This window comes from Marmota flaviventris, chromosome 12 (genome assembly GCF_047511675.1).
Source record: "Marmota flaviventris isolate mMarFla1 chromosome 12, mMarFla1.hap1, whole genome shotgun sequence".
In the NCBI taxonomy this organism is placed as follows: Eukaryota; Metazoa; Chordata; class Mammalia; order Rodentia; family Sciuridae; genus Marmota; species Marmota flaviventris.
The window spans coordinates 102429373-102454322 of NC_092509.1; the positions used below are offsets into that span (position 1 = coordinate 102429373).

Below are 24950 nucleotides of genomic sequence, written 5' to 3' on the forward strand. Positions count from 1 at the left end.
TCGGCATTTGGTTTTTTGGGATTGGTTAACTTCACTTAGCATTATCTTCTCCAACTCCATCCATTTACCTGCAAATGCCATGATTTTATTCTTTTTTTTTTTTTTTTTTTTGCTGAATAATATTCCATTGTATATATGTGCCACATTTTTTTTTTTTTATCCATTCTTCTATTGAAGGGCATCCAGGTTGGCTCCACAGTTTAGCTATCGTGAATTGTGCTGGTTTAAACATTGATGTGGCTGTGTCCCTCTAGTATGCTCTTCTTAAGTCCTTTGGATATAGACCAAGGAGAGGGACAGCTGGGTCAAATGGTGATTTCATTCCCAGTTTTCCAAGGAATCTCCATAGTGCTTTTCATATTGGCTGCACCAATTTGCAGTCCCACCAGCAATGTATGAGTGTACATTTTCCCCACATCCTCACCAACAGTTATTGTTGTTTGTCTTCATAATAGCTGTCATTCTGACTGGAGTGAAATGAAATCTTAAGAGTAGTTTTGATTTGCATTTCTCTAATTGCTAGAGATGTCCAACATTTTTTCATATATTTGTTGATTGATTGTAAATTCTCTTCTGAGAAGTGTCTGTTCATTTCCTTGGCCCATTTATTGATTGGGTTATTTGTTTTTTTTGGTGTTTAGCTTTCTGAGTTCTTTATATACCATAGAGATAGTGCTCTATCTGTGTAAGGGGTAAAAAATTGCCCCCAAGATGTAGGTGCTCTATTCATAGATTGTTTCTTTTGCTGAGAGGAAACTTTTTAATTTGAGTCCATCTCATTCTTGATTTTAATTCTTGCACTGTAGGAGTCTTATTAAGGAAGTTGGGGCCTAATCCGACATGATGAAGATTATGTCCTACTTTTTTTTTTATTAGATGCCGGGTCTCTGGTTTAATTCCTAGGTCCTTGATCCACTTTGAGTTGAGTTTTGTGCATGGTAAGAGATAGGAGTTAATTTCATTTTGTTGCATATGGACTTCCAGTTTTCCCAGCACTATTTGTGAAGAGGCTGTCTTTTCTCCAATGTATGTTTTTGGCACCTTTGTCTAATATAAGGTAACTGTAATTATGTGGGTTAGTCTCTTGTGTCCTCTATTCTATACCATTGGTCTACCTGCCTGTTTTAGTGGGAGTGTTTTCATACATGTATGTGTGTGTGTGTATATATATATATATACACACACACACACACAAGTATTTGGTCTTTGAGCCCATGAACTGTGGTAGAATGTAATTTAGTTTATTTTTTAACTAATGGCTTGATTTTCATCTTTCTGTGGACTTTCCTAACAAAATATAGATTGGACTTTATTTCTTTGTAATGAGAATGGAATACATATTTTAAATTAATATCAGTGTGATATGGAATCCTGACTACAATATTCTGTTTTTTTTAGGTGGGAGGAAGGAAACAGAATTTTCCACTAGAATATTAGGTATCTTTATGGAAAGAAAAAGTTAAAGCTAAATATGTAGATGATCTTAGGCTAGAATTAATTATTTTATTTTGATTTGTTAAACCGTTAGTCTAAGTACAGCTTGATATAAAATGTGACTTATTGGGAGTGATAACATTTGTACTTAAGTCAGTAAGTTAAAAAAATGAGTTACTACAGTAGTGTAATGGTTAATTCAGTAATTTAACATACTGACTGGCACAATACTAAGTGCTCAGCAACTAGTTGCTATTTTTTTTATATTTATTTACTTTTTAATTGTAGTTGGACACAATACCTTTGTTTATTTATTTTTATGTGGTGGTGAGGACTGAACCTAGGGCCCCAAATGTGCTAGGTGAGCGTTCTACCACTGAGTCACAACCCCATCCCTAGTTGCTTTTTTTTTTTTTTAAGAGAGAGAATTATTATTTTTTTTTAATATTTATTTTTTAGTTTTCGGCGGACACAACATCTTTGTTTGTATGTGGTGCTGAGGATCGAACCTGGGCCGCACGCATGCCAGGCGAGCACGATACCGCTTGAGCCACATCCCCAGCCCTTAGTTGCTTTTTTTATTATTTAAAAATATTATTATCACCTGGGCATGGTGGCAGATACCTGTAATCCCAGCAACTTGGGAGGCCGAGGTGGTAGGATCGCAAGTCCAAAGCCAACCTCAACAATTTAGTGAGGCACTAAGCAACTCAGTGAGACCCTGTCTCCAAATAAAATACAAAAAAGGGCAGGGGATGTGGTGAAGTGGTTAAGCATCCCTGGGTTCAATCCTAGGTAAACTGCCTCTCCCCCGGTCCCACTCGCGAGGGCACGCATGCACACGCATACACGCATACATACATAATTATCAACATTTTGATTATTCTAGTCTAGCATCTCAAACTTTACACTTGGTGGTGGCCCATTTCATAGAACTACATAGATAATTGAGCCAAATACAAATTAGTAATCTTTAGAATCACATCAGCATCTAAAGTTCCTCAAGTTATTGGTACCACATAGTTCAATGTCAGGCAAGCCCCTAGAGTACTACTTTTTAGAATAATTGTCCTTCTGTAAGTATTTTCTTTTCAAAAAGGTATACGTACACACAGATATGTATTAAGTTTTATCCAGTCTTTGAATTTCATTCCCATATATGTCCTTTCTTTCTGGAAGACCTAGCAGAAGATTTTGACATCTCTGTTGGAGCATGTTTTATAAGCAAAATGGCATATTACGTTTTAATCTTGGTGTTGTTGCTGGAAGAAACTTTTTACATTTGAAATTGTTATCTGTGTTTATATAAAGCATAAACTTATTTCCTTACCTCATTATGAGATTAACTGTTTCTGACTAGGTCACCAAACGTGATGAAGACTCTTCTCTGATGCAGCTTAAAGAAGAATTTAGAACCTATGAAGCTCTGCGACGAGAGCATGACTCCCAGATAGTACAGATTGCTATGGAAGCAGGCTTAAGGATTGCACCAGACCAGTGGTCCTCTTTGCTTTATGGAGACCAGTCTCACAAATCTCACATGCAGTCCATTATTGACAAGGTAGAGCCTCTTTTGTCCTTTATGTTAGACTACCCTTAGAATTTTGATATTTTATGATTTATGATTTGGTAATTCATTTACTTAACAAATGCATATTGAAGTGAATACTGCATGTCAGGCTTTTTGTAATTTGTATCCAGTGTGGCTGTGTCATGTTATAACTAGTCACATCAGAATACTAGTTTGTTTATCTAAATATTTGATTAGTGTTAAAATGCTTTATCTAGTTACTCTCCCACATTGCTTTTGGGGGGGGGCGGGGTCTCTGGTCTTTTATTTAGTCATTGCCTCTCTCCCTTTGTTATTCTCTTTGAGTTTTGATCACAGGATTAGTTAAACCCACTTTCTAAAAATCTTTATTGTCTTTCTTTAGTATTCATTTTATGATCTATTAGATCTGTGTATTGTGGTTTCTTATGATTCTTAGCCAGAATAATTTCACATATAATGAAGCTACTACCATTCTGAGGTAGATCAGATTTTCAGTAAACTTGTTTCTATTTTATCTATTGTTTATTAGGATAAAAAGACCATTCAAGTAGATGTAAATGTTAGATCAGGCTCATTATTTGTATCTGATGCTAAAAACTATATTTCTCTTAAAATTAGAGTAATACAAGGGGCTGGGGTTGTAGCTCATTGGTAGAACGCTTGCCTGGCACATGTGAGGCACTGGGATCCATTCTCAGCACCACATAATTAATTAATAAATAAACAAACAGATAAATGTGTTGTATCCATCGACAACTAAAAAAAAAAACAGAGTAATACTAGAACTGTTTGTTGTAATTCATAATGAAATTTATGAAAGTGCTATTAAAAAGTCTTAAAGCAGCATGTAAAACATACTATAGTATGTTAAATAATAGTATTATCTTTTAGTATTTCACCTTAAATACTTATAATTCCAGAAATGATTGCCAATTCTAGAGCCTACCGTACATTTAATTTAGAGTAATAGGGTCAAACTAATAAAATAATAACACTAGTTGAAACTTAAAGGTTGATATGTGCCTAGGTTAGAATGGAGCTTGTATTTGAAGTTAAGCAACTGACTGGTTATAATTTGTTGAAACCTTAATAATGATCTCTTTAAAGTAGTTGCTTTCCACCTCTGAAGAAAAACTTCGCTTACTTTTCAAAAGATTTTGCAGATAGGTTAAACTTTTTGTCTCAGTTGAACTATATAATTAGGCATAGGTCCTAGAAGAATTTTTTCATATCCTGCTTTAAATTTAAAATCCAGAGATCTTTGTACTACAAAATGGTAAGCAAAATTTGTAATGTATTTCATATCTTGTCATTTTATAGAGCAATACATAATACCGAACTTTTTGTAATAATGGAAATATTCTTTGTATATACTGTTCACTATGTTGATCATTAGCCCCACATAGCTGTTAAGCACTTAATTTTTCTGTTTTATTTGTTGTTGTTGTTTTATTTTTTGGTTATGGGGATTGAAACAAGGGCCCCACACATATTAAGCAAATGCTCTGCTACTGAGCTATATCCCCAGCTGCTGCTAAGTACTTGAAATGTAACTTGTGGAACAGTTGAAATTAAATAAAATAAATTAATTTAAACTTAAATTGCTAAATATGATAGCCAAGCTATCATACAGTACAGTACAAATATAGAATTTACTAGAAATTTCCCCAAAAGCACTAATTCCAATAAATTAATAGAGAGAGAAACAGGAATTAACAGTTCACAAAGAGAATACATCAAGAATGGGCAATGTGGCACATGACTTAATCCAAGCACCTTGGGAGGCTGAGGCAGGAGGATTGCAAGTTTGAATCCAGCCTCAGCTATTTAGCAAGGCCACATCTTAGAATAAAAAAAAGGACTGGCTAACTTAATCCAAGCTACTTGGGAGGCTGAGGCAGGAGGATTGCAAGTTTTAATCCAGCCTCAGCAATTTAGCAATACAACATCTCAGAATAAAAAAGGACTGCAGATGTGGTTTATACAATAAATAGATAAACAAATAAATAAATTTATCACCAGCAATAATGATTAAAATAGTGACATACCAAGTATTGCCCGTTAAAGTTTGTGTGTGTATACACACACATATATACTCTCAAAACATTGCTGGTTGTTTGTAAAGTATACATTATAGATTGTTGTGGGAAGCAATTTGTCAGTGAATAAAAACCTATAAACCAAGGACAGTAGCACACATTTTATTCCCAGTGATTGGGCGGCTGAATTAAGAAGATCACAAATTCAAGGCCAGCCTCAACAATTTATTGAGGCCCTTTGTAACTTATTGAGACCCTATCTGGGAAAAAAAAAAAAAAAGGGCTGTGCATGGAGCTCAGTGATAAAATACCCCCGGATTAAAACCAAAAACCTATAAAATACTCTTATCCTTTGAATGTGCTATTGCCAATAAATTTTTGTTTTTGTTGTTGTTTTGGTACTGGGGATTGAACTCAGGTTGAACACTGAGCAACATCCCCAGCCCTACATTGTATATTTTATTTAGAGACAGGGTCTCTCTGACTGAGTTCCTTAGTGCCTCTCCATTGCTGAGGCTGGCTTTGAACTCATGATCTTCCTGTCTCAGCCTCCTGAGCCACTGGGATTATAGGCATGCACTACCGCAACTGGCCCAAATAATTAATTTTAAGGAAATATTAAAAAATTTTAAAGAGTTTACAATCTCAGGAGTATTATTTGCTACATTATTTAAATGGAGAAAATAAGGGAGTGATTAAAGAAGATTTATAAGCTCAGAACACTAACGTAGCCCTAAAGTTAGTTGAGAGGAAAATCCTCTTCAGCAGATACATAGAATTTAATTTCTTTTTTTTTTTTTTTAATTTTTTATTGTTGGCTGTTCTAAACATTACATAGTTCTTGATATATCATATTTCACACTTTGATTCAAGTGGGTTATGAGCTCCCATTTTTACCCCATATACAGATTGCAGAATTACATCAGTTACACATCCATTGATTTACATATTGCCATACTAGTGTCTGTTGTGTTCTGCTGCCTTTCCTATCCTCTACTATCCCCCCTCCCCTCCCCTCCCCTCCCCTCCCCTCTTCTCTCTCTGCCCCCTCTACTGACATTCATTTGTCCCCCTTGTATTATTTTTCCCTTTCCCCTCACTTCCTCTTGTATGTACTTTTGTATAACTCTGAATTTAATTTCTTATTAAAAATGATAGTGAGTCAAGTGTGGTGATGCACCTGTAATCCCAGCTATTCCAGAGGATGAAACAGGAATATCGCAAATTCAAGGTCAACCTCAGCAATTTAGTGAGACCCTGTGATAAAATAAAATAAAAACGGACCAAGATTATAGCTCAATGGTAGAGCACTTGCCTAGTATGCATGAGGCACTGGGTTCAATCCCAGACCACATAAAAATAAACAAATATGTTGTGTCCAAATATATATATATATATATATATATATATTTTTTTTTTTTTTTTTCATAAAAAAATAAAAGAATGAAACAGACTGGGGATGTAGCTCAGTGGTAGAGTGCCCCAGGTTCAATCCTTAATACCACCAAAAGAAAAAAAAAAAAAAAACTTAAATGTTATTATTTATTAAGTCTTGGTGATGGAATACATTAGATATATTTGTCTGAAATGGTTTATGATAAAAATGGCTAGCAATCTAAAAATGCTTCAGTTATAGTATTAAGCCAAAACAAATATATAAATAGCTGACTATGTTTTTTAATTATAATAAATTATTTAATTATGTTTTTTAAATTATAATAAGTTTTGGTACATATATTAAAAATTAAATAAAGGCATGTCAGGATTCTAAGGATAATTGTGTTATTTTCCTTTTTTTTTTTTTTAAATGTATGCTGTTTAAAACATTACCTCTTGAAGAGTGACCATTTTCAGGAGGAAAATTCTCATTGAAGTGTTTTCATTTATCAAGAACCCTCAATTACTATTACAAAATCAGGGTGGTAGTGTTTTCAAATTAAAGAGACGTGTTATGCCCACCTGAAGTAGATAATGTGAGAATGTGTCTCATTAAACTTTTGGGACCTATACAAACTGAATGCTTCCAAGAATCCCAAACTAATATAAGATTGTTTGAGCTGGTAGAGTTCTTGAAATTGTTTATTCCAATTAACAGAAGAGCTTCTGATGTTAATAAGATTTATATTCAGTGTCATGATCTTAGACCCTGTAGACTGTATTTCCAAATTTTAATTATTTAGAAGGACCCCCTTAGAGCCGAAATAACACACTGTGCTATGAAAACCAAAGTTAGAGCCAGGCACAGTGGTGCGTGATTATAATCCCAGTGACTTGGGAGGATGAGACAGGAAAATCACAAGTTCGAGATCAGCCTCAGCAACTTAATGATGCCCCAAGCAACTCAGTGAGACCCTGTCTCAAATTAAAAAGTGCTAGGAATGTAGCTTGGTGGTAAAGGGATTCTGGGTTCAATCCGCATTACCAAAAAATAATTTAAAAAAAGCAAAAACAATGGTACTATGAAATTGATAAATTAAGAAAGGTCCCACATTTGAAGAATGTGTAAGCAGAGGGAATAGTGCTTTATACCACATGCCTGTTTATACCCTGTTTAAAACATTGTGGAGATATAAGGAGTTTGTTTAGGTAATAAATAATTCACTCTGGCCAAAACATATAAGGTATGTGAATAAGATAAATTTCAGAAACATCTATGAGTTGTAAGTAATCTTTATTTTATAAGAAGTATCTGGTCTCTGAGAAAGTTAATATTTATGTTTTTTAAGTTGCAGACCCCAGCCTCTTTTGCTCAGAGTGTTCAGGAACTAACAATTGCTCTCCAGCGGACTGGAGACCCAGCAAACTTGAACCGACTAAGACCCCATTTGGAACTATTAGCAAACATTGACCCAAGTCCAGGTAAACCCAAAGGAAACTAATGAACTATATCTTATGTGTGTCCTCAGCTGTTCAGTGATTGTTCATTTGTCTTTTGTTACATTCCTCTAGAATTTCCCAGAATATTTTTTCAAGATCTTTTCTATAGTATTCTTTTTGTCCCAAATCTTCTTCCTTATTTCATTTAAAATAATATTTATTTGACACTTTCATTTACTTAATGATTAGCTATGCTAATCACTTCACCACGAATCTCTTTAGGCTCCTTTATATTTCTTCTTTCTTCCATCACAAATTTGTGCTGTATTTTACCTTTCTCACCTGTGCCAAAACTCATTTTTTCTATATTCTATATTCTTAGTTGGCATTTCCTTAATCTCATTTTTGCCTCTTCCTTGATACGTTGCTCATTAATTTTCTCTTTTTGGGTATCTTTACTTTGTCAGCCTTTTCCTATATTCTGTTTCTTGACCTGAAAATGTACCCAAGCTTAATTTTTTACCTAACGTTTGCATCTAAGCTATTTTAACTTGTGTTTATCACAGTGTTTATTCCTACTACTGAACTAAAACTCTGTTAATATTTGCTAGAAGTTTTCAAGTCTCTAATTCCAAAGACTTCAGACCTTTAAATTTGACTTCAGCATTTAATAATGTTGTTGAACACTTCTTTGGTATAGAAACTCTTCTGACACCTTATATTTCTGCAGTCTCATGTTCTCTTTTGTTTTGAAAGCTGCTTCTGTCTTGATTTGTACCACTCTTTTCCCTCCTTTCCACAAACTTGTAGTCGAATTGTGCTCTTGGAACTTTGTATTCTCTACATGCTTTGTTGATGATGGTTGTTGGTTTTTAGCATCAGGGTATTACCTCTTCATAGAAATAGACTTCCATATATCTCTGTCACTGTTATCTCTTCACTCCAAATCCATTTCCCAAAAACTGCTCTGTGTTTCAAAGTAAGATCATCTTCATTTGATGACTGCTCTTCCTCCTGTTTCCTCACTAACATTCTCTGATGTACGTAACCTTAAAAACCTTAGTCTTCTGTCTTGCTGCATACCTTTTCTTTCACTTAACTCTACATATCATTTCAGACAACAGGATCTATTTGTTCTTCTTTTATAAGTTTCTCTATTCCACGCCTATTATTGCACCTTACTGAGATGAGAGCCTGGTTCCTTTTCTCTCAGACTGAATGGTTATAACTTTGTATCCTATGAATTCTTCCAATCCAGTGTACTTAACTGCTGCAAACTGGAACTTATTCCACACTCATAAATTTTCACTTATACCTCATTGCTTTCAGAGGAATATTTGGAATCCTCTTACCTTTTTTTTTTTTTTAATACATTTTTTAGTAGTAGGGCTTGGGATATAGCTCAGTTGGTAGAGTGCTTGCCTTGCATGCACAAACCCTGGGTTCAATCCCCAGCACACACACACACACACACACACACACACACAAAGGTAGATGGACACAATACCTTTATTTTGTTTATTTAGGGTTTTTTAAATTATTATTTTTTATTTGGAGATGGACATAATACCTTTATTTTGCTTATTTAGTGTTTTTTTGTTTTGTTTTGTTTTCATGTGGGGTTGGGGATTGAACCCAGGGACTTGTGCATACTAGGCAAGTACTCTACCGCTGAGCCACAACCCCAGCCCCTTATCTTACTTTTTTAAAGCAGCCTCCTTTTGCAGATATACTTCCAAGATTGCTCAATGAAACCACATCAAATCTCTTCCTAGAATATACAGTAAGGATGTTGTGGCTCAGTGGTAGAGTGCTTGCCTGGCATGCATGAGGCACTGGGTTCGATCCCTGGCATCACATAAAAAAATAAACTAATAAAATAAAGGTATTATGTCCATCTACAACTAAAAAGATATATTTTTTAAAAAGAATATATAGTTTTTTCCACTTTTTTGCTTTGATCATTCTGAGCAATTAAGCGAAATTCCACAAGCTCTTACCACTATATTAGCCTATCTACATCTATGCCAGTATATTCTGCTGTTTTCGTATAATTGTAGATAAACTGTTCATTGAACTAAAGCCACCCTTTCTCATCGTGCACTAGCATCACCTTGACAAGCATATTCCATCAGTGTCCTTTTTCTGATATCATTAGTTTTCCTTTATTAGAGTACTTCTATCAACATTTAAATACAGTTATTTCTCTCATCTTAACTCATTTTTAGCCCCTTTTTCCACCTACCTAGAAATGTTTTTTACCTTTTTAATAACACTTTGTGCATGTTTCTGGGAATTAAACGTAGGGCTTACTCTACCACTGAGCTGTGTCACCAGCCCTGATGCCACTGTCTTGAACTCAATCCAGTCAGGCATTTTTCTCTACCATTCTATCTAAACTAACATCATCAAGGTCACAGTGACTTCCCTGTGACCAGTTCCAGAGTTCAGTTCTCAATTCTTGTATTTGAAACTATCCATAGCATCTATCATTACTTTTTATTGTCTTTTCCTTGAAATGCTTTTTTCTTGGCTTCTATGCCACCACATTCACCTAATTTCCTTCTTACTTTATTAGGCTGTCCTCGGCATTTTTTCTGCTGATTTCCCATCTATAGCTGATGACTCTTGGGGTAGTCTCAAAGTTTAATCATTGTACCTCTTCTCTTTTCTACTTACATCCAATCCCAAGACAATATCAGCAAGTCTCATATGTTTAAATATCATTTATATGGTTCACAAATTTATTCTTGTTTCATCAGTTCTGAGGCCTACCTTTTTTTTTCTGATATTAGCATTTCTGAAATTATACAGTGATATGTTTCTCTTTTGGTGCCATATAAAGTAGTGTAGACATTATAACTGATTGTCTTTTAAAATCTGAAATAGAGTTCATCTAGCTCAGTCTTTTTTCCTAGCCTGTGTGTGGTGTGTGTGTGTGTGTGTGTGTGTGTGTGTGTGTGTGTACCCAGCCACCATAATGAGTCTTAATTAGTATTTCAAACTTTAAAAATGAGCTTCTCCCCTTATCTTGTTAGTGGCAACTCTGTTCTTTGATTTGTTTGGTTCAAAACCTCAGAAAGATCCTTACCTTCTCTTTATCTCATAGTGTATATGTGATCCATCAGCTAAATCAGTAGGCCTTACCTTTAAATTTCATTTAGAATCCACGAACTTCTTAGTACCGTCCTTGCTACAATCTTTATCTCTCCTTATAGATTATAGACTAGCCTCCTGTTTTGTGTATGACATACCACAAGAGCCAAAATGATCCTATTAATTTTCTGCCCCGAAATTTTTCAGTGGCTTTCCTTTACCCAGTGTAAAAGTTAAAATCTAGCCCATGACCTATAAGTCCTCACATGGTCTGGTCTTTCATTATCTCTCTCCAGCCTTGCTAGTATGGAACCTGCCAATCACACTCTCACATCAAGGTCTTAGCAGTTTTTCTTCCCTCTTAACTAGAAAGATTTCCTCCTAGTATCTCTATTAAGACACTCTGAAACCCTTTTTACAGGTCTTTTACTAAATGTAGCCTCCTGAAGGAGGCCTCCTCTGGCTTCTCTGAAAGTTTATATAACTTGCTGCACTTCTTTTCTTTGTTCTCTTTTTTCAGTTTTCATCATTTCCTAAAAACTCTGAGCCGGTTACAGTGGCACATGCTTGTAATCCCAGAAGCTCAGGAGGCTGAGCCAGGAGGATTTAAGTTCAAAGTCAGCTTCAGCAATTTAGCGAGGCCCTAAGCAACTTAGCAAGAGCCTGTCTCAAGTATAAAAGAAGAATTAAAAAAAAAGAGCTAGGGGTGTGACTCATAGGTTAAGTGCCCTGGTTTTAATCCCCAGTATCAAAATAAATAAATATATAAAATTGAAAATTGGTGGAGCAAACACAGAAAATGCTTGCAATATAATGTTAAATGAAAAAAAAATTAAAACTCTGTTTTGATTATTTTTCTTGTTTATTATCTGGAACCTTTCCTTGAATATAATGGGAATTTTTGTTTTATCACTACTGCTTCTCTAGCAACTAGAACAATACTCAGGCATGGTAGATGTTCCCAAATATAAGTTCTTCAAAGCCCCATTCAAATGTTGTCACCAAGAAGTCTTGCATGATGGCTTCAGCAAGAAGTCATGTCTAAAAATGTGTTTGCTCTTGATTTTGTATTTCTTTTAGAGATTATTTTATATTTAGTTTTATGGTTAATTGTTATATAATAAAAATCTGGCACTAACAAATACTAAATGAAGACTGTAGCTGAGTTGCTTTATATAATACCTCTTCTATTAAGCTTATTAAACATTTTGTTTATCCTATACCTGAATTATGTAAAACTTCAAAATAAACATACCAAATTGGCTGACTCTAGGCAGTCCATAGTTAAGTTTTGTGTGAACTCCCCTGTGTTGGTCTGTATAATGTTCTAAATCTGTTAGGTGCCAACATTTAAAAACTGTTAAATTTTGTGGCTGGGGTTGTGGCTCAGCAGTGGAGTGCTTGCCTGGCACGTGTGATACACTGGGTTTGATCCTCAGCACCACATAAAAATAAGTAAAACAAAGGTATTGTGTCCAACTACAACTATTAAAATATTTTAAAAATATATTTAAAAAAACTGTTTTTAAGTTTTGACTAGGGGTATAATTAAGTAGTAGAGAGCCCTTGCCTAGCAGGTGCAAGGCCTTGGTTTCAATTCTCAGCATTTAAAAAACAGAAAATTGATAAATTTAGGAATCTCAGATTTCAGATGTCCCTGGGAAACTATAGGACCAACCTTGCATCTTTACATAAGAACAATTAGTTGAAGACGCTGAGTGGTAACCATACATTTATATCAGAGATATGTTCTCCAGTCAGTGCAGTCCATGTCACACTCTGGTCTGTTCAATACTAAGGTTCTAATGACAGGTGCCTTTTTTTTCTGGCTTCCTTAATTCCTTTGTTACCTTTTTTCCCCCTGTGGTAATTTTAGTTTGTAAACACATCTTTTAAAAGAATATGTCCATTCCTTTAAAAAGGAGGTTAGGTGAATAAGTTATTTGAAAGGCTGCATTATGCTTGATTGCAACTTCTTTATTAATATATTGGACCAAATATTTAATAACATTATAGCTAAAGAAGATTTTTGTTGTCATTTGTTCTATAGATGCTCCTCCTCCTACTTGGGAACAGCTAGAAAATGGACTGGTAGCTGTGCGTACAGTTGTACATGGGCTGGTTGATTATATACAGAACCATAGCAAAAAAGGAGCAGATCAACAGCAGGTAAGATACAGCTTAAAATTTAAAATTAAGTCACCATGCATATACCTTGAAACTACTGTGAGTAAATCTACAGATATGAAGTCAAAAAGATAACATGAATATTTTAAGACTCTGACAATCAAAACTATGTAAATTATAAATTAGCATGGTTAGCAGCCAATTTACTGGTTTAGCCTAGTAATTTTTTCCAACATCATTAAGCTAATCCTTACTGATCTGATGTTGCACTGGTTCACTTTTCACATCGAATATATCAACATTTGATGAAGAAAGCATATTCCGTGCTAAACCTTATTCCATTTAAGATTATTCTCTGGACTTTGTATTATATATTAATTTGACAGTAGGTATTACTGCTGTATTAAGTAATCCAATACTGCTCATACAGCTGTAAATGGTTTTTCTATATTATTATATATGCAGTGAAAAGCCTGTGAATTTAATACTCTTATTAATTTCCCTGACTTAGGTAAATATTAAAAATAGATTATGCAATCTATCTTTTTCCCCTGTGGAAAGGCAAAAAATATCAAAAGTAGCCTGCTTAGTAGAATAATCTGGGTATGATTTTCCCATTTATTCTAAACACAGATAAAGAGCTTTATTTTATGACTAAGAAATTTTGAAAAACCTGAAACTTTCAGTTGCTTTCTATTCCATTGGCTATCACAAAGAATATAGCAAAAACAATGAGACAAGCTTTTAAGATCTGCCATTAGTGATAAAATATGTTAAACTTGGTTCACTTTTGTGTTATATTTAATATTAACTTTGAAATCCATCCTAATGCCTATCCTCAAGTTGTAAATAATAAGCTTAATTTGTACCTTTGGAGAATTTTAAGTCATTGGCATATTCTTATGCAAGTCACGAATTGGTTATTGGACCTTTTGTACATTTTGTAGTATTTTATAGGAAATGTATATCTGTCTGAACATTGCACAAAACAAATATTAGAAGAGAGTTTATACATTTGCAGGTCTTAAATTCCATTGGTTTGTTTTTCTGTTATAAAACTTGGAAGAAAGATTATAAAGTTGCCCTGAGGTTTAAGAATTTATATGATGCCATGTGTTTGAGAATTAACATCAACATGTCAGAAAAATTAGAACTTATATATATTTTTTTAATATTTATTTTTTTAATGGTAGTTGAACATGATACCTTTATTTATTTTTATTTTTATGTGGTGCTGAGGATAGAACCCAGGTCCTCGCACGTGCTAGGTAGGCGCTCTACTGTTGAGCCACAACCCCAGCCCAGGACTTATATATTTTTAACTTTCTGAGACTTAAGGAAAATAACTTTTGAGAACTTTGTCTCTGGATAATTTAGATGAATATGGAGATTAATCTTATTCATCTAGATTGTGAAAATCCTAAACTGGCAAAATGGAATTTGCATTTATTTTGGTTTTGTAATTTTTGTTTTATGTCTGATGTTTTGATTTTGGTCTTAGCCTCCACAGCATAGCAAATATAAAACATACATGTGTCGAGATATGAAGCAAAGAGGAGGATGCCCTCGTGGTGCCAGCTGTACATTTGCACACTCACAAGAGGAACTGGAAAAGTAAGTGTGAAAAGCATGAGACAGCCTTTGGAATAAGATATTAGTAGAACAGTGTGCTGACTTTGAGAAATAAGGAGAGTGGTTTTTTCGGCTTTCATTAATTACATTGTTTCTACAGAGAAAACTATTTTGTGTTTAGGTTTATCTCAAAATGAATCATTTTTACTACAAAAAAAATTAGAATGTTAGCGATTTTCATTAATTTTAGCTAATTTTTAATAATTATATAATGTGTTACCTGTGGAAAATTTTGCCATTGGCTCAACTTCATAGTTTTTTGAAATTTCAAGGGCTGGATAATTACAGTGATGTTAAGTTTTCTAGCACACTAAAGAAAGAAAGACCACCTGCGCTCACCACCCTCCTTCGCCAGATACTGGGGATTGAACCTATCAATCCTTTGCCACCGAGGAGTTACATCCCTATCCGTTTTAATTTTTTATTTTGAGATGGGGTTTCATCAAGTTGTTAAGGGTTGCTAAGTTGCCCAGGCTGGCCTTGAACTTGTGATCTTCCTGCTTTAACCTCCTGAGTCACTGGGATTATAGGTATGAATTACCATGCCTGTTTTTTTCTTCTTTTTCTTTTTTTTTTTTTAATAAAGCCGGTATGACACACCAAATTTTAACAAAGATAACACAATTAAAGAAAATTTTAGGGGTTGGGAGTATAGCTCAGAGGTAGACACTCACCTAGTATACACGAGGCCCTGTTGGGTTCAATCTCCAACACTGTAAAACCAACAAAAGAAAGAAAGGGAAAGAAAATGACAAAAATATTAATATTAAAAATCACTCCAAATAAAAGAATTCAGTAATTCATTAAAATAGATTGAAGAAATAACATGATCATACCCAAAGATTGCAGAAGTCATTTGAATAAAATCTAACATCAATTTTAGATCAAAATCCTTTAATACAACAGTAGATACTTTGTATTATAGTATAATAACAGTATCATAGATACTTTCTCAGCCAGTTAATTAATTATATCTTAAAAGCCACCATGGTAGCATGATGCATTTAATTAGTACAATAATAATTTCATCTTATTAAGTCAGTAAAAAGGTAAGGTTTTTCTCCTAGAAAGTTAGTTAGCATTCCGGGGTTTTCCTTTTTGTTGTCGTTGTTCTGGTATTGAATCCAGAGGCCTTCTACCAATAAGCACACCCCCAGCCCTTTTTATTTTATTTTGAGACAGGGTCTCACTAAGTTACCCAGGCTGGCCTTAAACTTGGGATCCTCCTACCTCAGTCTCCTGAGTGGCTGGGATTATTGGTATGTGCCATTTCACCTGACTCTTAACATTCTGGAAGTAGTAGCTGATATATGTAAAGTTACAAAATGAACCACTTTCATGTAAAATAAAAAGGAAAACATGTAGGCCCTGTTGGCCCTAGCATACACAAGGCCCTATTGGGTTCAATCTCCAATATTGTAAAACCAACAAAAGAAAGAAAAATTAAGTTGAGTATTGGATGGTGTAGGTAGTGGTAGAGCGCATGTGCAAAGCACTAACTAGGTTGGATTCCCAGCACCATGTGAGAAAAAAGTTGAAATTACAGATCCCTTATAAACAGTAAGTTCTGTGAGATCCCAATTAAAATCTCAACGTGGTGATTATTAAAGGCCCAACAAAATCATTCACTTGAAAAGAATAAATACATGCAAATAGGTAGGAAAATTATGGAAAAAAAGTTTTCAAAAGAGACTAGATTAATAGTTGTTTTATAAGCTAAGATAAATATAAAAACTGGTATGCATAGGAACGGTAGCTTAGTAAAGTGTCTAAAAAGAGTTTGAAAAACATAAGAACTTATGTGCTCAAGGTGACATTTTACATCAATGACAAAAGATAATGGCTGTCTCTTTGAAAGATTCTTACCTGTCTTTGTACAAAACAATGAGTTTTTATATCAGTGTCTGTATAGACATGTCATAGGAATAACGTTATAGAGTACTGAAGTATTTTTGTTGATATTTGTGTGTTTTTTGTTTTTTGTACCTTTGCTTTTTGTTATAGATTTCGTAAAATGAACAAACGTCTGGTTCCCAGAAGACCTCTGAGTGCCTCTTTGGGTCAGTTGAATGAGGTGGGCCTGCCTTCTGCAGCCATCCTTCCAGAAGAAGGTGCAGTGGATCTACCTAGCAGAAAACCCCCTGCTCTACCAAATGGAATTGTGCCAGCAGGAAATACAGTAACACAACTGATTCCACGGGGGACAGATCCCAGCTATGATTCTAGTCTGAAACCAGGGAAAATAGATCATCTGAGCAGTAGTGCTCCAGGATCCCCTCCTGACCTGTACGTCATTTTTCCTCAGTTTCTTCCTTTTAAATGTAAAGCAGAAGAAGAAGGAAAGATTAATGTTTTAGTTAAAGAAAATGTTTTCTTTCTTTATTCTACTAGTAGTTTTTAAGAAATAGCATAGGTGTGAAAATGATAAAATTTGCAAATTTGGTAGAGGAAATGACTATTAGAATAAACCAGTTTATCAAATTGTGGCCATCTTGTTTTTACATTGAACAATTTATGTACATTAGAAGTATCTTAGAGATCTAAGATTTATAATCTTATTCCCTTAGGCTAGAATCTGTCCCTAAGAGTATTTCTGCCTTACCTGTGAATCCACATCCTGTACCTCCAAGGGGGCCGGCAGATCTGCCTCCCATGCCTGTCACCAAACCAATTCAGATGGTACCACGAGGTTCTCAGTTATATCCAGCACAAGCAGATGTTTATTATCAGGATCCTCGAGGAGCTGCCCCACCATTTGAACCAGCACCTTATCAGCAGGGTAATGGATATTTCATTTATATCACTCACTTGTCTTAGGGGTTAAGAAAACTATGCAGGTTAGAGTGATGATTTACATAGTGGCTTCCTTAAAACAAGTAATTGTGTTTTTACTTTGGGAAAAAAATGAGATTTTTATGATCAACTAAATAAACTACCTTTGTAACTATGCACAGTTATCTGTATTTTTTGGACCTATAAAATATATATATATATATATATATATATATATATATATATATATATATATATATATATATATATATATATATGAAAAACTAACATTGATCCTTTTGGAGTTTATTGTATATAATCAATAGTAAAGAATAAAAAACTACTTATATATATGATTAGTGTGTGTGTGAGAGAGAGAGAGAGAGAAGCTGACCAAAAAGGACATCATTGAGAACTTGAGTCAGAAAAACCCATGAAAAAATGCTTCAAATAGAGGTATTAGGAATGGAAAGAAAAATTTATGAGTGGATTAGAAAGAGTCTAGAGTCATGGAAGAGTTAGAAAACTGTTAATCCTCTAGGCATGGTGGTGCGCTCCTATAATACCAATGACTTGGGAGGCTGAGTTAGGAGGATCACACGTTTGTGGCCAGCCTGGGCAACTTAAAATAAAAAGGGGTCTGGGGTTGTAGCTCAGTGGTAGAATGCTTGCCTCACATGTGTGAGGCACTGGGTTTGATTTTCAGCACCACATATCAATAAATGAATAAAAATAAAATAATGTCCATCAACAACTAAAAAAATTTAAAAAAAAATAAAATAAAAAGGTTTGGGGATATAATTTGTGGTAGGGTACTCCTGGGTTCAACCCTAGTACCCTCCCCCCAAAAAAAGGTAAAGGTATGGAGAAGAAAGGGGATGACTAAAGTTTAATATTTACAGTATATTATAAAATGCTGAAAGATTTTAAAATTGAAGTGTTGTATCTCTGTCAGAGATACAACAGAATGAAATGCTATTATTTGTTAAATGGAGGCCAGGTATGCATACCTGTAATCCCAGCAGCTTGGGAGTCTTGAGACAGGAGATCACAAGTTCGAGACCAGCCTCAGCACTTCAGCAAGGCCCTAAGCAACTTAGTGAGATCCTGTCTGAAAATTAAAAAAAAAAAAACAAAAAATTCTGGAGATGTAGCCCATAGGTAAAACAACCCTGGGCTCAATCCCCAGTACCAAATAAATAAATAGGCAATAAAGATGTCTTTTGTTTCCTTTTCTCAAGGCTTTTAATTTTGAATCAGAAATGTCACCTCCTGTACATTCAAGAGAATAATTTTTAATTGATATGACATTACTAACAAAAAAATGACAAAACTTGATTGATATCTTTCTTTTGACCAGGAAAAATCTAGCTATTTTTATTGAGCTGGCTAATGTGTAACTTTAAATGTACTGTGTACTAGTCAGGACCCAGTTGTAGATTACAAAAGTCATTCTAGGTATATTAAGTAGAAAGAGGCTTAGTGCAGGAGTTTAATGCCCACGATATCCATGGACTATGGGAAGCAGACTTAAGCTAGGTCTCCCAAGAATAAATCCCAGAACTAGATGCTTATTGAATCTTTTACAATGAAAATACAGAAGTGGAAAACTTCTGTTCTAACTGCTACAGTGAAATTGAAAACCTACTACTGCAGCTTTATCTCAACTCTGGAACTAAGTAGTAGTTACTAGATATGCACCAGCAAAATGGACTTTTTGTATGTTACCAGTAAATTCAGTTTCATATTCAGATCTGTAGTAGAAATGGAATTTCAAGGATTTCTGTAAAATGGAACTTTTTGTTTTCCATTTTCAGTATTACATTAAGACAACACCAGAAAGAGGGTCAAACAGTAAGAATCAGTCTACTATTGTAGATTATAAATAGCTTAGTTTGTTTTTTTTTTTTCAGTGACATTTAAATTGTGTGGCTATAGGTGCATGGGCTATTTGTACTAGGAATCAAACCCAGGGTCTCACACATGCTAGGCCTAAGGATAATTTTAGCTTCATATTCTCATAAAGCTAACCTAACAATGTAAGCAGGAGGGAAAACTTCTGAAGAAATAAGTGAATTATTAATGCTTCAGTGTTTCAGTATTTAAAATATGTGTTTGTGTATGAATGAAAATAGTTTGGCAAATTGTTGCCTTTGGTTCCTTTTCTTTGTATTATACAGGTATGTACTATACCCCACCACCATGTGTATCCCGCTTTGTTCGACCTCCACCATCTGCTCCTGAACCTGGTCCTCCCTACTTGGATCCTTATCCACCCTACCTCCAAGATCGTGTTATGAACTCTCAGTATGGCGCACAGCCACAACAGTACCCACCTATGTACCCACCTCACTATGATGGCCGTCGAGTGTACCCTGCTCAGTCTTATACAAGAGAGGAAATTTTCCGAGAAAGCCCTATACCCATTGAGATTCCACCTGCTGCAGTACCATCATATGTACCAGAGTCCAGAGAAAGATACCAGCAAGTGGAGGGTTACTATCCAGTAGCCCCTCATCCTACTCAGATCAGACCTTCGTATCCCAGAGTATGGTGTATTTTTTTTTTCTCATTACATAGACTTAGTTTATTTTTGGCAGTAATTCATTAATTTCTTGGCTATGCTGATAGAATTTGATCACTTATTTTGTATAAGAAGGTTTCTTTCCTTTTAAAAATTATTTTCATAATTCAAGTAGGGTTTTTTTTTTTTAAAGTATTAATGGGAGGTCTCCCAACTAATGATTCTTAGTTTGTGAATTTAGATGGTCTTAATAATTCCTGGATAGCATGAAGGTATATACCTGTAATCCTAGTTGCTCAGAAGGCTGAGGCAGAAGGATTGAAAGTTTGAGTACAACCTAGGCAACTTAGTATGACTCTGTGTCAAGATAAAACTAGAAAATGTAGCTCAGTGTTAAGAGTGCTTGCCTAGTGCAAGCAAGGCCTTAGGTTCAATCTCCAGTACCATAAATGAATGAATGAATGAATATTTTGATTCTATTAGGAAATGATGGTCTCTGGCCAAGAAAAATAAACCTAAATTTAGCTTTTGGGAAACCTTGAGCATTTTAGTGCATTTCTTTTTCTTTAGTTTAAGTCAGTATTTCTGAATTTTACAGTGTGTATACAGGCTGCTTCTAATTTTAAATATATACTAAATAAACTGATGTGTTCTGAAATTCTCTGTTAATTTTAACTACTCTTTCCATTTTCAGGAGCCTCCATATAGCCGGCTTCCTCCTCCTCCTCCCCAGCCCCATCCTAGTCTAGATGAGCTACATCGCCGACGAAAGGAAATTATGGCTCAACTGGAGGAAAGAAAGGTTATCTCTCCACCTCCTTTTGCACCTTCACCAACATTGCCTCCCACATTCCATCAAGAGGAAGTAAGCACATCTTTTTCGTTTTTTATTAATTTTTCCTTTATCAGTTTGTGTGTATGTGTGTGTCCTGTTTAAATAATCTTTATATATTCCCAAGGTTATCTACCTATTCCTAGAGTTATCAAGGTATATGCTGTTTTCTTCTAAAGATTATTTTATTTTATACTTAGATGTATAATCCATCTAGAATCCATTTTTTTTCTTTTTTAATATCTTTGTTTTATTTATTTATGTTTTTATGTGGTGCTGAGTATTGAACCCAGTGCCTCATGCATGCAAGGCAAGCATTCAACCACTGACTACAACCCCAGCCCTTAGAATCGATTTTTTTTATATAAACTGTGTTGGGGTCATGATACTTTTGTGTGTGTGTGGTGTGTGTGTGTGTGTCTCTCTCTAAGGGTAACTCATTTATCCTGTACCATTTAATGAAATGAGCATCCTTTCCCCCTTGTCCTGCAGTTACCTTGTTATAATGAGGTGACCATTGATCTGATTGTCTTACACCAATACCATGTATCTGCCACCCCTATCACCTCCAGCCACATTCCTTTAATGTAGTTTTATTTATCATGTTAGCCAGTTGCAGCATGCACACCTGTAATCCATTGGCCCAGGAGGCTGAGGCAGGAAGGTCCCAAGCAACTTGATGAGACCCTGTGTAAAATTAAAAGGGCTTGGGATTGTATATTCAGTGATAAAGTGCCCCTGGGTTCAATTCCCAGTACTGGGGAGTCAGGGGGAATTTACATAATTTCACAAAAATATTTGCTTCAGTTTTGATTAAGATTCATTGAATCTCTGAAGCTGTGCTGGAACATGTGGTAGCTAGTCCAGGGGCTGGAGGTATATATCAGTGGTAGAGTGCTTGCCTACCACATAAGGCCCTGGGTTCAATCCCCAGAGCTGCCAAGAAAAAGAGGCAGGAGGAGACTCATCCAAATTGAAATGTGCTATAAGCACATTTTTTAGTACCAAAAAAAATATTTTATTTTTTACTATCTGGATATATTGGGTTAAGTGAAATGCCTGTCTCTCTTTTATTTCTGTACCGAAGATTGAACTAACCGGCACTTAACCACTGAGGCATATACCCAGCCCTTTCTATATTGTATTTAGAGACAGGGTCTCACTGAGTTTCTTAGGGCCTCAGCCTCCCGAGCCTCTGGGATTACAGGCATGTGCCACCATGCCCAGTTGTGAAATGCATTTTTAAGATTAATTTTGATGAATGCAATGGCATCTAGCAAATGGGAAAAATGATGCAGGAGAGGATCACAAGTTCAAGGCTTAGTCTCAGCAACTTGGTGAGACCCATTTCAAATTAAAAGGCAATAGGGGCTGGGGATATGGTCAAGCACCTCTGGGTTTAATTCCCTGTACCCCTCCCCCTCGCTAATTTTTTTTTTTTTTTGAAGATTAATTTTAACTGGTGGAGCTCTTGTCTAGTGTGTTCAAGGCTGTGGGTTTGTTTTCCAATACCACCCCAAAAAATTTAATTTCACTGTTTTTTTAATTATTTTTTAATGTGTCTACTAGAAATTTAAAACTATGTATTTGAGTAAAATATATTTCTATAGAATAGTGTTGTTTTAGATCAATTTTGAAAGAAGTGACATCTTTAGAAATCAAGTTTCCATGAACATGATCTCTCTCTCTATTTGTACAAGTGATTCCCCACCCCCCACCCGCGCCCCATGATCCAATGGAGAGTCTTGCAAGTGCCCTACCACTGAGCCACACCCTCAGCACTAATGTTTTTCTGAACTACTTTAAATGGAATCCTTTCTGAAATTTTATATTCTATTTGTTATTAACATAGAGAAATTAAGTAGACTTTTGTGTATTCTGCTCTTTAGCAGGCTAAATTTCCTGACTAATTCTAATATTTGTTAGTGGGTTCTTTTGGGTTTTCTGAGCACATAGTCATGTCCTCTGAATAATTACCAGCTGTTTCCTTTGTATTCCTTTTGTCTCTTGTTTATACTCCAGAATAATGTTACATAGAAGTATAATAGCTGGTATTCTTTACTCATTGGTAATTTTTGAGTAGGTAAAGCTTTTAGTAATTCACCATTATTATGTTTGCTCTAGGTTTTTTGGTAGGAGATCTTTATCAGATTAAGTTTCCATTTATTGTTTTACAATTTTTGTGTTTAACTTAGTAATGAGAAAATTAACAGGATGGTAATAAAGAAAAAAAAAAGCAATACAGGTAGTCAAAGTTGGAAAAAAACAAGAACCCTAAAATAAAGCTGCTTAAAACAAACAAACAAACCAAAAGCTGGTTAATGTAGTAGGCATGGTAGTATAAACCTGAAATCCCAGCAGCTGGGGAGGCTGAGGCAAGAGGATCTCAAAGTCAGGACCATCCTTGGCAACCTAGGGAAGACCCCATTTTTTCAAAATGGGCCAGGGAGGTAGCTCTGTGGTAGAGTGTCTCTGGGTTCAGTCCCCACTACTGAAACAATATCAAAAACTAATTAATGTACCATAGGACAGTAAACCATAACTTTGGATTTTACCTTCTTTGTATTTCTACAAAACAGTGCTAATAGTTATTGTGAATGAATGTTGTCTTGCATCTTTTTAATGTTTATCTGATCTGTAGTGATACTTATTTTTCCACTTCTGCTGTTGGTATATTTTTTTCTTGGTTGGTCTTGCTATGGATTTGTTCATTTTATTTGTAAAACCTAGCTTTTTGCTTTATTGATCTTATTTGTTTGTTTGTTTTGTTTTGTTGTTTTATACATAGTACTTAAGCTTATAGTTATATATGTTTTTTGAAAGACAGCACATAGTGGACATTTGGTAAATAATAACTGTTTATTTTATATTTTAATTTTCATTAAAATTAACAATAATGCCTCGCTGTTAAAGAACTTTATATAGAACTATCTTAGGACATAGAAAACTCTACATATTTAAGCTTCAATTTTTATTATAAACAGCTTACATATAGTTGTACTAAATTCAAACATTATAGAAATACATAACATAGAAATAATTTTCCAAAATCCTATTTTCTGTAGCTACTGTTAATTTGTTATGTATTTCATTTTCTTTGTGATCCTATACTAACATTATTTTCTACTAGGATGATTTGATCATACATTTTGAGATTTTATGCCTTTGTTTTGCATTTTTTTGCTTACAGTTTATTTTTACTTAACTAGTTACTCTGTATGTTTATATATAAAAATTTATCCAATTCCTTTAACAGTTGCATAGCACATTATATTTGGGGTGAAAAGGGTGTGCTTTTTAGTAGATAGTATGTTTTAAAAGCTAGCTGTTATACATGAAGTTTGAAGATGAAGGGGGAATATAAAGGGGATGAAATTTTTAAAAAGTGGTAGGGCAATCAAAAGGAAAGATGTTTTGAACAACAGAAACAGAAATTGTGGTTGAAGTGAGTATTGATGAGCACATAGCCTTGCTCAGTGCAGAAGGCTATACTTATGACTCAGAAGAGATCCTTAAGTATAAGACTTAGATCCTCTTAAGTGTACCAGCAGCCCATAGATAACAGTAGATCTACATATTCTTGTGATAAAGTGAAAGCAATGTTAAAGTTCTTGTTCTGTTGTGGTTTAGCTTTGATTAGATTGTATCTACATTTTTCTCTATTGAACTTGAAGAATTTATGAGACAGTGTACAGGAAACCACTTTGAAAATGCCAAATATTACATAAAAGTGAATATAACAATAGCTATTCTCTTACTAGATAATTGCAGAACTTACATTAAGAAGATAAAAATTATGCATATTATCCTTTTTACATCCTTGAATCATCCTATGGACCAGAATTGATATTCAAGATAGGAATTATTGCTGTTAAAGAGATTTTAATAAAGAATTGTTACATCTGGGGCTGGGATTATGGCTCAGTGGTAGATCTCTCGTCTAGCACATGCAAGGCCCTGGGTTCGATCCTCAGCACCACATAAAAATAAAATAAATAAGATAGGGGGTTGGGGATGTGGCTCAAGCGGTAGCGCGCTCGCATGGCATGCGTGCGGCCCGGGTTCGATCCTCAGCACCACATACAAACAAAGATGTTGTGTCCGCCAAGAAGTAAAAAAAATAAT

The 24950-nt window shown here is 34.8% G+C and overlaps 1 protein-coding gene across 2 annotated transcripts in view; it reads left to right on the plus strand.

Moving 5' to 3' along the window:
- Positions 1–24950, plus strand: part of Rc3h1 (ring finger and CCCH-type domains 1) — an 83278-nt gene that overhangs the window by 40932 nt on the left and 17396 nt on the right. For both annotated transcript variants that reach the window (XM_027935033.2, XM_071600294.1), the window contains 8 exons: positions 2795–2995; positions 7752–7884; positions 12989–13107; positions 14567–14679; positions 16702–16983; positions 17265–17476; positions 19650–20017; positions 20688–20858. In XM_027935033.2, the coding sequence (XP_027790834.1) occupies positions 2795–2995; positions 7752–7884; positions 12989–13107; positions 14567–14679; positions 16702–16983; positions 17265–17476; positions 19650–20017; positions 20688–20858 (1599 nt within the window). The remainder of the gene's footprint in view (positions 1–2794; positions 2996–7751; positions 7885–12988; positions 13108–14566; positions 14680–16701; positions 16984–17264; positions 17477–19649; positions 20018–20687; positions 20859–24950) is intronic.